At 34.6% G+C, this 13467-nt stretch overlaps 1 protein-coding gene across 2 annotated transcripts in view; it reads right to left on the bottom strand.

The window, feature by feature from the left end:
• Ctf4 (Chromosome transmission fidelity 4) overlaps positions 1-13467 on the bottom strand; it is an 86719-nt gene that overhangs the window by 47081 nt on the left and 26171 nt on the right. For both annotated transcript variants that reach the window (XM_081725972.1, XM_081725971.1), the window contains exons 7-9: positions 6231-6411; positions 3126-3244; positions 105-289 (exon numbers count right to left, since the gene is read on the bottom strand). In XM_081725972.1, coding sequence (XP_081582098.1) covers positions 105-289; positions 3126-3244; positions 6231-6411 — 485 coding nt within the window. The remainder of the gene's footprint in view (positions 1-104; positions 290-3125; positions 3245-6230; positions 6412-13467) is intronic.

The raw sequence follows: 13467 nt of genomic DNA, 5'->3' as shown, positions 1-13467 counted from the left end.
CAATATAAAAATTGGAAATCGTGTCATCCTTAGAACAATACATTAAGGAACAAGTTATTGTAGATATCATGGATACTAAACATTTATTTTAGGTCTATTCTTACCTTGGAGTTTCATCTTGGTGTTCACAGGCTAGTACTAATACTTCTGATGACAATGACGCCATGGTATGATTTAAATAGTTATTCATATGAATTGTGTGATGCACTGACGTGTCATGGAACTCAACGTCTATTGAATTCTCATCTTCCGTATTGAAACAACGAACCATTCCAACAGAATTCCAAACCTTTCAAAATAAAACGAAATAAAAAATGTTATGTTTTATAGTAATGGCTTACTCAGCATAAGAGATTATATGAAATGTAAAACTAGAATTTAACGTGATATCGAAACTACATGTAACAGCTTTCAGGATGGGAAGCTCTGAAACTACATATTCTAACCACTAGTGACATTAACTCCTTCCACTTTCTGAATTCTGATAATCGAAGTGTAAGTTATAAAAGTGTATTATTGATGGTTTATCATTATACGTGATGCTACAATTGTTTAAATTTTATGACGAGTGTAGCTTATCAGTGTGCGATTTAGCACCGGGAGGCCATGGCGAGCTAGACTCGTCATTTCAGTGCAAGGGGTTAAAAGTGTACAGAGAAGAAAAATCCTCTCATGATAACGAAGAATCAATACTGTATAATATTCGAGAAACACCACCTGATAATCCTTAATAACGAAATAACCTACTATCGCAAATCACCAGAATATTTTTATTTGACAAATTACAAACAACATCACTAGCATATTATTTAACAAGATTCATTCGACAAAATCATATTTTAACGAAGTAAGAACGTAATGTGTAGAAATTACTGAAGCTGCTAACTGAAACCAATAAATAATTCAATTTATACAATTCCATTGTTTAATGTTTCTTCCAATCTCATTTGGCATCGTTAGTTGCTGGAAGCGACGAGATTCTAGTTCTTGGTACTGTTGGTTGGTAATTTGGTACCGGGTATTCTGCTCTGAGCCCAGCCGCCTCGGTGCTTGGATGTTGTAACCGTGCCAATTTGATACACAGCGGTTTGGGAGATTGTTGTTGAGGATTCCGTCTGGTGGCACTCTGTCACATAACAGATTGATAGTTTTAAGTAACCAGTCCGCCCGCTTGGCCCTGACACGTAACACGCGGACTACTGTGAAATACTTCAAATCTCAAAACTGTTCCATGACAATGCTCACCCTTTGTTCCTCAACATATTCCTGGTATAAATTGTTCAATTTGTCGAAAGCTCTAGAGTACCCACCATATAGTCCGGACTGGCTCCTTCAGAGTTTGTTCTGTTTGATGTCTTGAAACGTTTCATGAGCTGAAATACCTTAATCTGTCGTCTGTAGGTAATTATAAGCTCAGAACACTGGCACTTATGGAGACGATCTATTAAACCCAGCTTTACGCTGGAAGAAATGTTTCAAGTTTTAGTTGTTATGCAGAAAAATACAAAAGACTTCTAATATCATTCTAATTACGTTTCCGTTTGACTATCTATAAAATTTTGGCTGATTATATATAGTGCATTCTTTTTGCTTTATCTTTGTACTTCCTATGGTTACATAAAGACTTCAATAATGAAGATTTTTTTAATTCTGTCTGTTATCAATTTGTTCTCGTAAAGCAGTATACTCCTTTTGCTGTAGACATGTATTTTACTTCACATAAAATAATTTTATTTCTTTTTTGGAATTTATATAGTCTTTCCACGTGAGACGAGTCTCTTTTCGTTGCCGATTCTATTTCCAAACGATGCTAGGTATTTAACATTTTGGTGGTTTGAAGGTGACCAGATACATACATTTTGTTTTACTGCGTTTTGATTCTCATCGCTTCAATAAGCCTAACAAATTACTCTCTTAGCCTTCCAAGCTTTGCCATAGAAACAGATTTAAGATTATTGATACAGACTGAGTTCGAAAGGATAATTGATACATTTCAAATATTTCATTAAACATTTAAATTTGTAAATTTAGAAAGATGAGGTATCATTAACGTAAATAATGTAACAACCGATGGAAACAGATGCTCGAATACGTGCCCAATCTCATTCATAACTCTTCACTTTCCTAGCACTTACATGTACCTTCACTGTATGTCTTGACCATTATATTTTTCTTGACTTATAGCAAGATTAATATTGCAAAGTAATTATTTCCTTGAACCACAGAATTTCAGAAGCTGGCATGATTACTCCTCAAAACAGATGTAAGTGTGCACTGATAATAAGATTTGCTATGCCCACAACAGCAGACAAGAATGACCATAATTGAAGATTCAATGTAGAAAACAATGTAAGTGCCACTTTGAAATTGTTTCACTTATTTTTTTAATACGTTTATGCCTTAGTTAGATACTTTGTTATATGCTAAGTTGTATTTCTAAGCAATAGTATTTTCTATTTTGTGACACTTGGGCACAATCTACTATCTTTTTTCTCTACTGTTGCAGTGACTATTGACATTGTTTTCTACAGCGAGTCTTTAATTATCTTTTGTATTCAAGAGATGATTATATTGTGTGTTGATCAAATAATTTACTTTAATAAGGAAAATTTATAGTTCACAGACAAATGTGCGAAGATATTCAATTTAGTGTAGAATTTACAATTTATGAACCAGAACTATGTACTAATTAAAATACTGTTAATAAGAGTATTAACACTTTAGAACACCTTACATTTAATATAGGGTGAATTGCAGCAGTGTAACTATTAACCTTATCAACATCACTTTGTAAATTTGACTATTCCTCGGCTTTCATTCACTTAGGTCGTGTTTTGAGAACTTCTTAATGTGAAAAAAATATGTTTACGTTTATACGACCGTATCTGAACATTAATACATTACTTTTTGTTTATAAATAACTTTAATAATAGATTCCAAACACACTTTCTACCGGAACAGTTAGTATCTATCTATCTATATGTATGTATGAGTTTGATTCTAGGTAACAGTCAACATCAGCCAATAGGAAAAATACGTAAGAAAAAAAGAAATGAATATATCGAAAGCCATATTACAGAACGTATATTGTTATAGCATTAAAAAAGAGGATTGGAAAATCTTACCATGAAATACTGCTGTAAATGCGATGGCGTAGAACTAGGCTGGAAAGGGGCTTGAACAGGAGATGAAGGTTCCACTTCATTTATCACACTCAGTTTTGTCTCAGCGTCATCATCAGCACCTACGAAAGTAAAACAACATATTACAGTCTTTCAATGCATTACTGTGTGCTTGAATGTACAGTTGCCAATGAAAATACATACTTATCCCCCTAAAGTTTTTATTATTATTATTATTATTATTATTATTATTATTAAGAACTGGAAGAACAGATTAATTGCAGTACAGTTTTCATTGAAATATATATATAAACATTTTTCCGGATGTTGGTGATATGTTCGAAACGGTCTCTTCACTCTAACTTTATTGACACAACATATATTGTATATGGAATAGTATAACAATTTTGAAATTTTGCAGCCGCCTGTTTGCAATTTTTTAACAATTTTGATTACCATCTATTCCCTGCCTCAGAGGCCGTATTCTATCAGCAGCGGCACAGCGAGGAGGGTCTGGGATCTCGAGCTGTTCCCTGCCAAAGCCTATGAGAGAGAATATTGTGTACCTCGTAGTTATTAAACTACATTTTGGTAAATTAAAATAATTTTATTGCCTGTTCTCCTCGCCCCCACACAAGTATCATTTTATTCGTGTGATTTTTATGATACAATGATCACGAAATGTATCTGCCACAAGGAAATATAAACAACATGAATGTTACAAATCTATTGACTAATAAAAGTCTGAGTGTTCTCTATTTGTGTGACGTTGAATTTACTTGAATACAGTCCATCTAAAATATGGCATTTTAAACTAACATGAACTGACTGCTAGTCCCACATACTCTGAAATAAAATCATCGACCGCTCGTAACAAAAGAGAGCTCTACCGCGTGCGTAGCCTTTCCAGATATGTGTGCTGTTTGAAGATAGATCTAAATGTTCGACGTTACAAACTTCATTACGTACAGGAATTACTAAGGAAGAAAAATCATTACTCAATGGAACACTCACTCACTTTTTTCTTTATTACATTATTTGAAAGGTTTACGAAAGTTTCCTGAGATTATCACGAAGTGTCACAACTATTATTATTAGGCAAATTACAGCCCAAAATGACGTTGCAAAAACTGAACAAAAGTGCAAAATTGAATGATGAGTACTGAAGACCACAATGCACTGAATGACAGACGTGTACGATGATAGCAGCTGGATATTACTAATGAATGGAACATCTCAACGATACACATGTCTACCATCTTTCATAACTGCTGAGGCAGAAAAAAAAAGGGTGTTCACGCTGAATTGTGGAATGTCACCACGCTACTAGGGGGAATTTGTCACTCATTTTCCATTACTAGGGCCATTCAAGAGGTATCTGAGTAGCAGGTGTCAGAACGAACGAGGAAGTTCCGTAACCCCTCATAATGGCTTCAGGCATTGAACATTATCTCTTTGCATAGATGAATCGCTGTATCGTTGTAATAATATACGGTAACTATTATAAAAATAATTTGTACTATGAACATACTTTTGTGTAAGTATATGCATAACTTGAATAAATTTGCGCATTGAGTCTTGACAACCTCACTCATTTAACTACCCTCACACATTTTGGCATGCAAGAGATGAAAGGCCGATCGCTCATATCAGAAACAGACATTAGATGCATATTTATAGTGAGGACCATGTCTTTTTAACTTTTAAACTACTCGTAAATCTCTATGTATAAAAGAAGTCCTGACTGAGTGACTGACTGATCAAGACCCAGGCGAAACTGCTTGAGTTACAAACTTGAAATTATGACAGTGCACAGGATTTGTGACGTATAGTAGCAATACAAAGGAAGGATTTTTTTAAGAATTCGATGGGGAAGCAGGGGGTAAATAGCGGTGGCAACTATTATACTAAAATGCCCATATCTCAGAATCACTGAAGTGTAGACATGAAATTTAGTATATGGACTTTTCCCATTTAAAATAATTAGGCACGTCTTTCTGTATTTTTCCTAGAAAGGGGGAAGGGGAATGCGGAGAGAAAAAATGGTATAATAGAGTGACCATATCTCGAAATCCTATACAGTTAAAGGCATGAAATTTGGTATTTAGATTTTTCATTTAAAATAATTAAAGATGTGTTTCAGCGTTTTTGATATCTCTCTCACAAGGTAAGAAAAAACGATGGAAGAAAACAAAGAGAGGGGTTGCAATTGTTAAAATAACATGGCCACATCTCGAAATACCTTAAAGATAAACACATAAGATTTAGTATTTAGACTTTCCATTTAGAATAATTAAAGACGTGTTTCAGCGTCTTCTCATGTTTCCCTTAGAAGGGAGGGAAAAAAGGGAAGGGTTGCAATTGTTATAATTAGATGCCGTATCTCGAAATCCCTTAAGATTGAAGATATTAGGGATATGAAACTTTCCGGAAATTCCGCTCTTAACGAGAGAAAGGGGGCGGGAATGGGCAATTCCTAACTTTTCTTCAACATACAAAAACGACTTCGACGTTGTCAGTCTCATCAGGGCAAAATGGGTGAACCATTTGAAATGAATTTTCAAACATAGCAATTGGGTCGAGATGGGTTTCACTTTGATCGAAATAGGTATTCTAAGGGATCAAAGGGTTTAAATTTTTTCCGAAGAATAACGCCGTAAACGTAATCTTGCCGTTCGAAGCAGTGAAGCAAAGACTGAAGTGTGAAATACGAGGCCATAGGCCAAGCAAATTCGGAGGTCTGGGGGGCGGAGTCCCCCGCTAGCCGAAGACTAGTAGATGATATTTAAAAACGCCGAAATTTTGTACGATGAAAATATCAATTGGGAGACATTGTCCCACATATTCTGGAATACTACCACAGATTAATAGTATTGCCAACCCAACATCAAGTAGTATAAATATAAATATAAATATAAATGGTACTACGACAGGTTATTACATATCCCAAATCTGTATATTAACCAAACACCTACAATACCACACTTATTGTTGAGCATTACAAACTAAGGACTATAGTGTATCACAAACATCTTATCAGAAACAAATTTTGCAACCCTGAGAGTACAAAATAACTTTTAAATCCCATTTCATTACACAGATACATACCAGTAACGCTCTGCTTTTCCGCGCCGTCTTCTATTATTTTATCGATTTCAAAGTCATCATCTGCGCGAAAACCCACTTCAGCTTTTATTTTCTCCAACGAAATGGTATTTTCATCATCGTCATCATCATCGCCAAAATTATTCTCAATTTGTACTTTGCTTTCTTGGTCAACTGGAAAATCCTACACAAATGAAAGTAAAACAGATATATCAAAATAAATATACACAATTAGTATTTTAGGTTTTGTCTTTACAGTTAAATTATACAGAAGTTATGGGGTACTAAATCATATCTTTTTTCATTTCACGGAGAACGGTTTTTGACAATAGCAATAATGATCTTACGTAAACTGCAAACGACTTGTCTCTCTAACATCTTTGTAACAAAACACCACTGTTCTTTAGAATAAGAAACATTAGCATACAGATAGTTACACGCAAAAGTCGATTCCCGAACATTACTCAGGACGTCTAGCAGGGTGGATTGATTTAAATCAGACTGATTTAAATCACGATTTAAATCAAGATTTAAATCACTTGATTTTTTAAATAAAAATCGTTGATTTAAATCGAATTCCGAAATAAATTAATTTAAAGTGAAAATAAGTAAAATCCCGTTTCTGTTCTGTTATTTCGATTATGGAAGTTAATAATCATAATACAATAAGATTCAAATGTACAGTATAGTATGAAAACAAGTGTCATGCAGAGGATGATTAGGGAAAATCCCATTTTGAACAGGTAACGGAGCAATCCTGCTTTCTTCTTTTCGTAACAGTGGGTTTGGGTTTTAAAATCGTTAACTATTCCAACGAAGAAATTACCATCGACATTTAAGACGAAAATTCTTTTTTGAACGTGTCTGTTTGTTTGTTCCCAGACAATTGGGCGTATTTAGAGGGGTCCTATCACCCCTCTCTCTCTCTCTTTTATATATATATATATATATATATATATATATATATATATATATATATATATATATATATATATATAACTTTAGGCGAAATTTATGTATTTCATGTCGCAAGCTAGTGCTGAGTTTTAAAAAATGGGCCCTTGCCAAATATCAGTAACTTTTGTGAAAAAAAAAAGTGTCATTTTGATAAACGTTGTTGCACTTTTTCCTTAATGCTTAACCTTTATAACGTATTTTTAGGTGATAGGGTAGAATCTTCATTATTCGATTAAAAAGTACCAATAAGGCTTTTTACTTAGTTTTCTTCAAGACTGGAGGCATTTTAGAACACGTTACATACGCTTCCATGCCTTTCTGCGTTGAGGCATAGTGTGTGATGACGTCATAAATTTAAAAATATATTTTTTGTTATGCGTATTATTATTATTTTTGGCGGGTTACATTTTGCATTCAGACGACTGAAATTTTACACACTCGTTCAGTGCACCCCTTTATAATTTTCAGATGTTTTCAGATCTCTGCGTGGAAACAGCGGGGTCCAGAGGGGCAAAAATGTTTCAAAAAGGATATTTTTAACAAAAATAGCTTTTTTCGTGATTTTCCCGCCTCAGATGGAGACATATGAATGGTACCGTTTGAAAGGCTGTTCTATTCTGAAGAAAATGATGTACGTACTATGCTCCTAGGATAAATAGGGATGTCTCAGGAAACTGTTACCTGAGATCCTGTTTTATACGGGAATCTAGGGTATTTGGGGAATATTATTTTTCGCGGGCTTACTTTTGCACCTACAAGACTGAAATTTTGCACATTTACTCAGTGCACCCCTCAGTATTTTTCAGATTTGTTTCAGATCTCTGCCTTAAAACAGGGGGAGGGGTCCACAGAGGTAAAAATTTAAGAAAAAAGATATTTTTAACAGAAAATTCCTTTTCTCGTGATTTCCCCGCCCCAGATACATGATGGAGACATTTGAAGGGTACCGTTTGAAAATTTGTTTTATTCTGAAGAGAATAATGTACAAATCATGATCCTAGGATAAATAGGGATGTCTGAGGAAATCTTTATATTACATCTGGGTCATCGTGGGAATGTTCTTAGCTTATTGTTAAAAAGCTTCTTCACCCTTACTACTCAAGATAGAATCTTGAAATTTTGTATACACATTTAGTACAGCTCTTAGTATTTCCTAGTTGATTTTGAGATCTGTGCGTTAACACAGGAGAATCCAGAGGGGATCATTTTTTTTTTTTTTTTTTTTTTTTAATGCCGATTATTCTCAAAATTTCCCGCTTCAGGGACATGATAGGAAAATGTGAATGTTACCGTTTCAAAAGCTGTTCTATTCTAAAGAGAGTGATGAATGTACCATGATCCTAGGATAAATTGGGATGATGCTGTAGCTGCTTGACTGGAAGTCTATAATTTACCTTTAAGAAGAGTCATAATTTAAAAGGGTTAAAAAACATTGTTTGGGATTGATATAGATTAACGATTGGGGATAATTCAAAATTCAACCCTAATACTTTCACTTAAATGGCATAATTAGCATTTAATACTAATTCCTAATGCTTTTCTTCAGTTCGCGACTTGTATTATACGAGGAAAAAGATTTGATTTAAATCAAAAAAATCGATTTAAATCAAAAAAATCAACAAAAATGATTTTTTTAAAAAAAATCATGATTTTTTTCCACCCTGACGTTTAGTAAACTTTTCTCACCAAACTTAATACTCCTAAAAAGCAAATTTTCAAACTTCAATTACCAAAAGACAAAATGTGAATATGTTGCTAAAAATTTGTATCTCCTTTCTTTATTTGTGCATCATGATGATAATAATAAGCAGAAGGGGAATATGATCTTTATTAACGTGTCGAGAACAGATGAAAGCAAAAATACAGCACCTAGTCTTACAATGCAATGTTATTATTGTAGTATTATATATATGGTTAAAAATATAAGCTATGACAATATATTCAGCGTCAATTCCTAAAATATATAAAGAAAGTAAAACCAAAATAATTCTAAGTTATATAGCTGTTGAAATTAGTGAAAAGCCTTGTGATTAAAACATGTTTCTTGTCATTTGGTTGAAACAATATTCTAGCCAATAAAATTAATAGTGTACGGACCTTCAATATACAAGTTTCCCTAGGCTGTAAAAAATAAAATATTTTTAAGATACTTTTATAAACTATACATATAAGTGTAGGTGGGTCCTTCATCACTTCCCCACGTAATGCCTATTGAGATTCAGGCATTTGTCCCACCGTTGCACCAATTTGTCCAAAACTTTTGAAAAAAAAAAAAAAAAAAAAAATCAGAGTTCTGGCTATTTGGGCTAGAACATTGGCAGGGTAGATGAACTTACTCAACCATTGAATTAAGGTATGCAAAGTTACAGAAAGATTGAACATTTCTGTTCGAACAACCCATCACATCATATGTGTACGATGAATTCCTCATCAACTGAGTGGCGATAATCGACAGATGAGAACGGGTTGCAGTCTTGAAGGTTTAATGTGATACCAGCAAGATGCAATGCATTATTCATGCGTATTGTAACAGGGGATGAGATATTTGTCAACCATGACACTTTCGATGGACGATGAACATTTAGGAACAGATGAAGGGAATCGGATGTAAGGAGAGAGCTAAACAGTCAAAGCCCTCATTTTATTTGCAAAGGGTTTGGAAAAATTGGTACAACGGTGGGACAAATGCCAGAATCTTATGGAGAATATGTGGAGAACTGAGGAAGGACCCACCTACACATGTAAGTATAGTTTGTAAAAGTATTTTTTTTTCCAGCTTAGGGAAACATATATTGAACGACCCACGTAATAATGCATGATTATATTGTTTTGTTTAGCATTTTTAAAGAATTTTTGGCCCTTCTATTTTAGTTTTCTTTTTCAAAATAATAACATTTGATTTGCTTTAACATGCAGAAACAAATGTTTATATTCAGTAGGCACTATCTTGCTTGTGAACACGCAGCATGCAATTTGTCTTCTTTCCGACAAGTGTAAATCAAGAAAGTTGATTATACTATTAGTTGACACTTTTTTAATTTTTTTAATATTTAGTTGATTGATTTCTGGGTCGTCAGCAGCGTAGCTATTTCTTCTCGTTACAATAAAGCCAATGGCCTACACACTAAAAATTCAAAATAAAAATCTACAAAAGCGAAGTTCAAATATGACTTCGTCAAAACAAGATATTAAAAACGGAAAGTTCAAGTAAGGAACGTGAAAAGTCAAAAGAATAAAGAACAAAACATAAAATAAATAAAAAGAAAATAACTCAAAATGTACCACGTAACTAGAAAACATTAAAAACGAAAACTTTTGAGTAGGTTAATTATTCTAATTTCATGAATAAAGGCGAGAAATTTTACGGTCACAGAGAACGTATTATTCCCTCACGCATAATTAAGATTTTTAGGTAGTCCTAAACGTTCTCTGAGATCTAAGTATTCTAGATTCTACAAGCATATGCCGAATACTCTGTAGTACAACGATACAACCTTCACAATGGGGATGGTTAGAGCCATGTATTAAATACGAATGGATCAAATAAGTGTGTCCAATACGCAAGCATGTCAGGACTCGTACTTCATCTCACTCACTGGTAAGCGAAGATGTCTGCCAATTGCCCAGAACAGATTTTAATTTTAAACTTGTTTTCGTTGTTCTGGTTCCAATTCGGTTGATAGTGAGAAAGCATTCGCTGAAAAACATACCTACTAAAATGATGCTTTACTAGCTTCAAGAGCTTAAAGATGCTTGTGAATTGTCACGCTATGCTACTAGTTTACATTAAAAGGGCAATTAGAAGATAAATGTCTTCCATTTTGTAATATTTATTAGAACCGTCACCTAAGAAGATATTGATATAAAAACAATTGATATATACAGGATAATAATATATAACACAAGTAATATAGTGGAAAGAAAAGCACCAAGGGGAAGTCCTTGGTTCCCTCGTGTGTGTCCTTTAATGTTTTGTGGTCCTTCCTTCACTCAAATTAAGTCATGTAATATTCAACTACACAAAGCATACTCACAAACGTCCTTTAATGGATGCCAGTCCTGGTAGATTTTTCTGCGTTCTTAGTTCCTGTACGACGTGAATTCGATACACCTAACTACACAATTGTCGGGTGTAGGTAGAATGAATTTTTTGCTTAAAACGCTAGTTTTTATATTGTCACAAAACTGTTTTGGAATTTAGAAAGGCACTTTGTGTGATTTTTTGATAATGAGAAAATATGTTTTTTTCTTTTTTACTTTCTTCCAAAATAGTCACCTTGAAAGTGCTGTTTTCATTTTCTGTAAATAGATTAAATTGTTATTTTGTTCTTCACAAAGGAGACGTCACTGATTGTATGCACGTCTAATAATTTTTAAAACTTTTCATTGTTTAATGTTTTTGGGAATATAATACTACTAAGATTAAAGTACTGGAGAGAGTGTTTCAGTTCAACCTCTGCCATTGCGGCGTTCTTGGTTGTTGTCAGTAAGCCCATTTCCCTGAATGCCGACATACATCAGTTCCCAGCAGACAGCGAAAGCACAGTCCTGCTGTTGTAGCTGATGACATCTCACCAGAATATCTGGCACTAGGTTGTGGTTACGAAAGACTTATAATATATGTAGGCTTACAATAACGCTCTGTGAGTCAGTGCATATAAGCACATGACGTAGCGAAAGCTGAACCACATGATCGAGAGAAACTTAATTGCTGTTTATTCATTAGCAAATACTGAACACAAGCAAGCAAAGATTAAATTTCGAACTGTCCTTGTCTGTGACGAAGGCACAGACAACAGAATTCTTGTTTTCCGAATCATCTGTATAACGCACATTGAAGTCGAGATACTTCCAGCAACGCTCCAAACTTTTGTAGGTATCCCTGAGTACTTGTTTGGTGTATGATGACAACCAAAGATCGAGCCTAATGGACTCAACAGCCATGATGGAAGGGTACAAACATGTAGCAAAGAGACGTGCATACAAATTTGTCTTCGATGAGTCTTCGATAACCACGAACGTACCAAAGACTTGATGCATAACGGTCGTAAATCTAGGCACCGTGCACGCGTAACGCAAAAGTCAGCTGCAGGGATGGTAGAAATACAATGCAAAAAAGGCTATATAATATCCGAGAAGTCTTTCATGATGATAGGCTAACGATAGTTCATTAGCTGCTGCATAAAGGCTAACAGCAGGACTAGTATGGAAAGTATCTGTAGCTCATCGAATGCCCAGGTGGTAAACGATGAGAAGTTGTTTCAGTCGAGAGGAATGAGAAGATGAATAAGATGATACAGCCGCACTCTAACTTAGACCGAATTAGGCTACAATAGAATCGCAATAGAACAATACGTGGGTGGAAAGTACAAGGAGCAAGTTCATAACTCGAAAACAAAAGTACTTAAGATTCCAAATGTGTGGTGTTAGCGTAAGTCCGAGTGTATAAGTCAAGCAACGATCAAAAGTTCAACACAAAAATCAGATCTAGTCAATAAATGTAAAACGAGTGTCATAGATACAAATCTGGATTAACGTGCGAAGTTCATTGGCGGTAGAAGTATACATACTGAGATCTTCTGGAAAGGAGAATCGGAAAACAGTCTCGTTCAACCACTGAACAAGACAATTTAATGCAGATTTAAGCTATGGAGTAATAGCGCGAACGTATCTGGAGCGGCTATAAATAACTTGATCGTCAAACATACAAAAGATCATAGATAGGAGCCTGGATCTGACATAAAACACTGCTGATGTTGACAGCATACAGTGTGACACGAAGAACACTATTTCTGGGAACACCATTTTCCTGCAGAAACCGGTCTAAGAAAGAAGAACCGACAAGCAGCTTAAAATAAAGTTTATTATTGAAATTAGTTAATTAAGAATTTTGTCATATGGCAACAAAGAACCCAGTCATGCAGATGTTTCAGAATTCTGTAGCGCCATGTTATCATAATCCTTTTCAAAATAAATAAATAAATAAATAAATAGCAATAAAGTGCTAGCGATGAAAGAAGGCTTCTTGAATCTGATAGAGGATTGAAATGAGAGAAGGCCTTACTGAAATTTGTCCAAGAGAGTGAGTCTGACTCAAGAAACTACACCAGACGCTTGTACACAATGTAATCAAAGATATTACACACAACTCATTGAGTAATTATCCTGTAGCTCGTGGCAGTCGTTGCGACTTTCTCTGGTTTGAAGACTGAGAGCACCAGAGCCTCACGGCATCGAGGAGCGAATGTCTTCTCTATCCAAATACGACTGAACAGCTGGAATA

This window comes from Thermobia domestica, chromosome 9, assembly GCF_964235325.1.
Source record: "Thermobia domestica chromosome 9, izTheDome1.hap1.1, whole genome shotgun sequence".
NCBI classification, from domain to species: Eukaryota; Metazoa; Arthropoda; class Insecta; order Zygentoma; family Lepismatidae; genus Thermobia; species Thermobia domestica.
The sequence above is the reverse complement of the archived record's forward strand: the minus strand, read 5'-3'. Positions and strand labels throughout refer to the sequence as shown.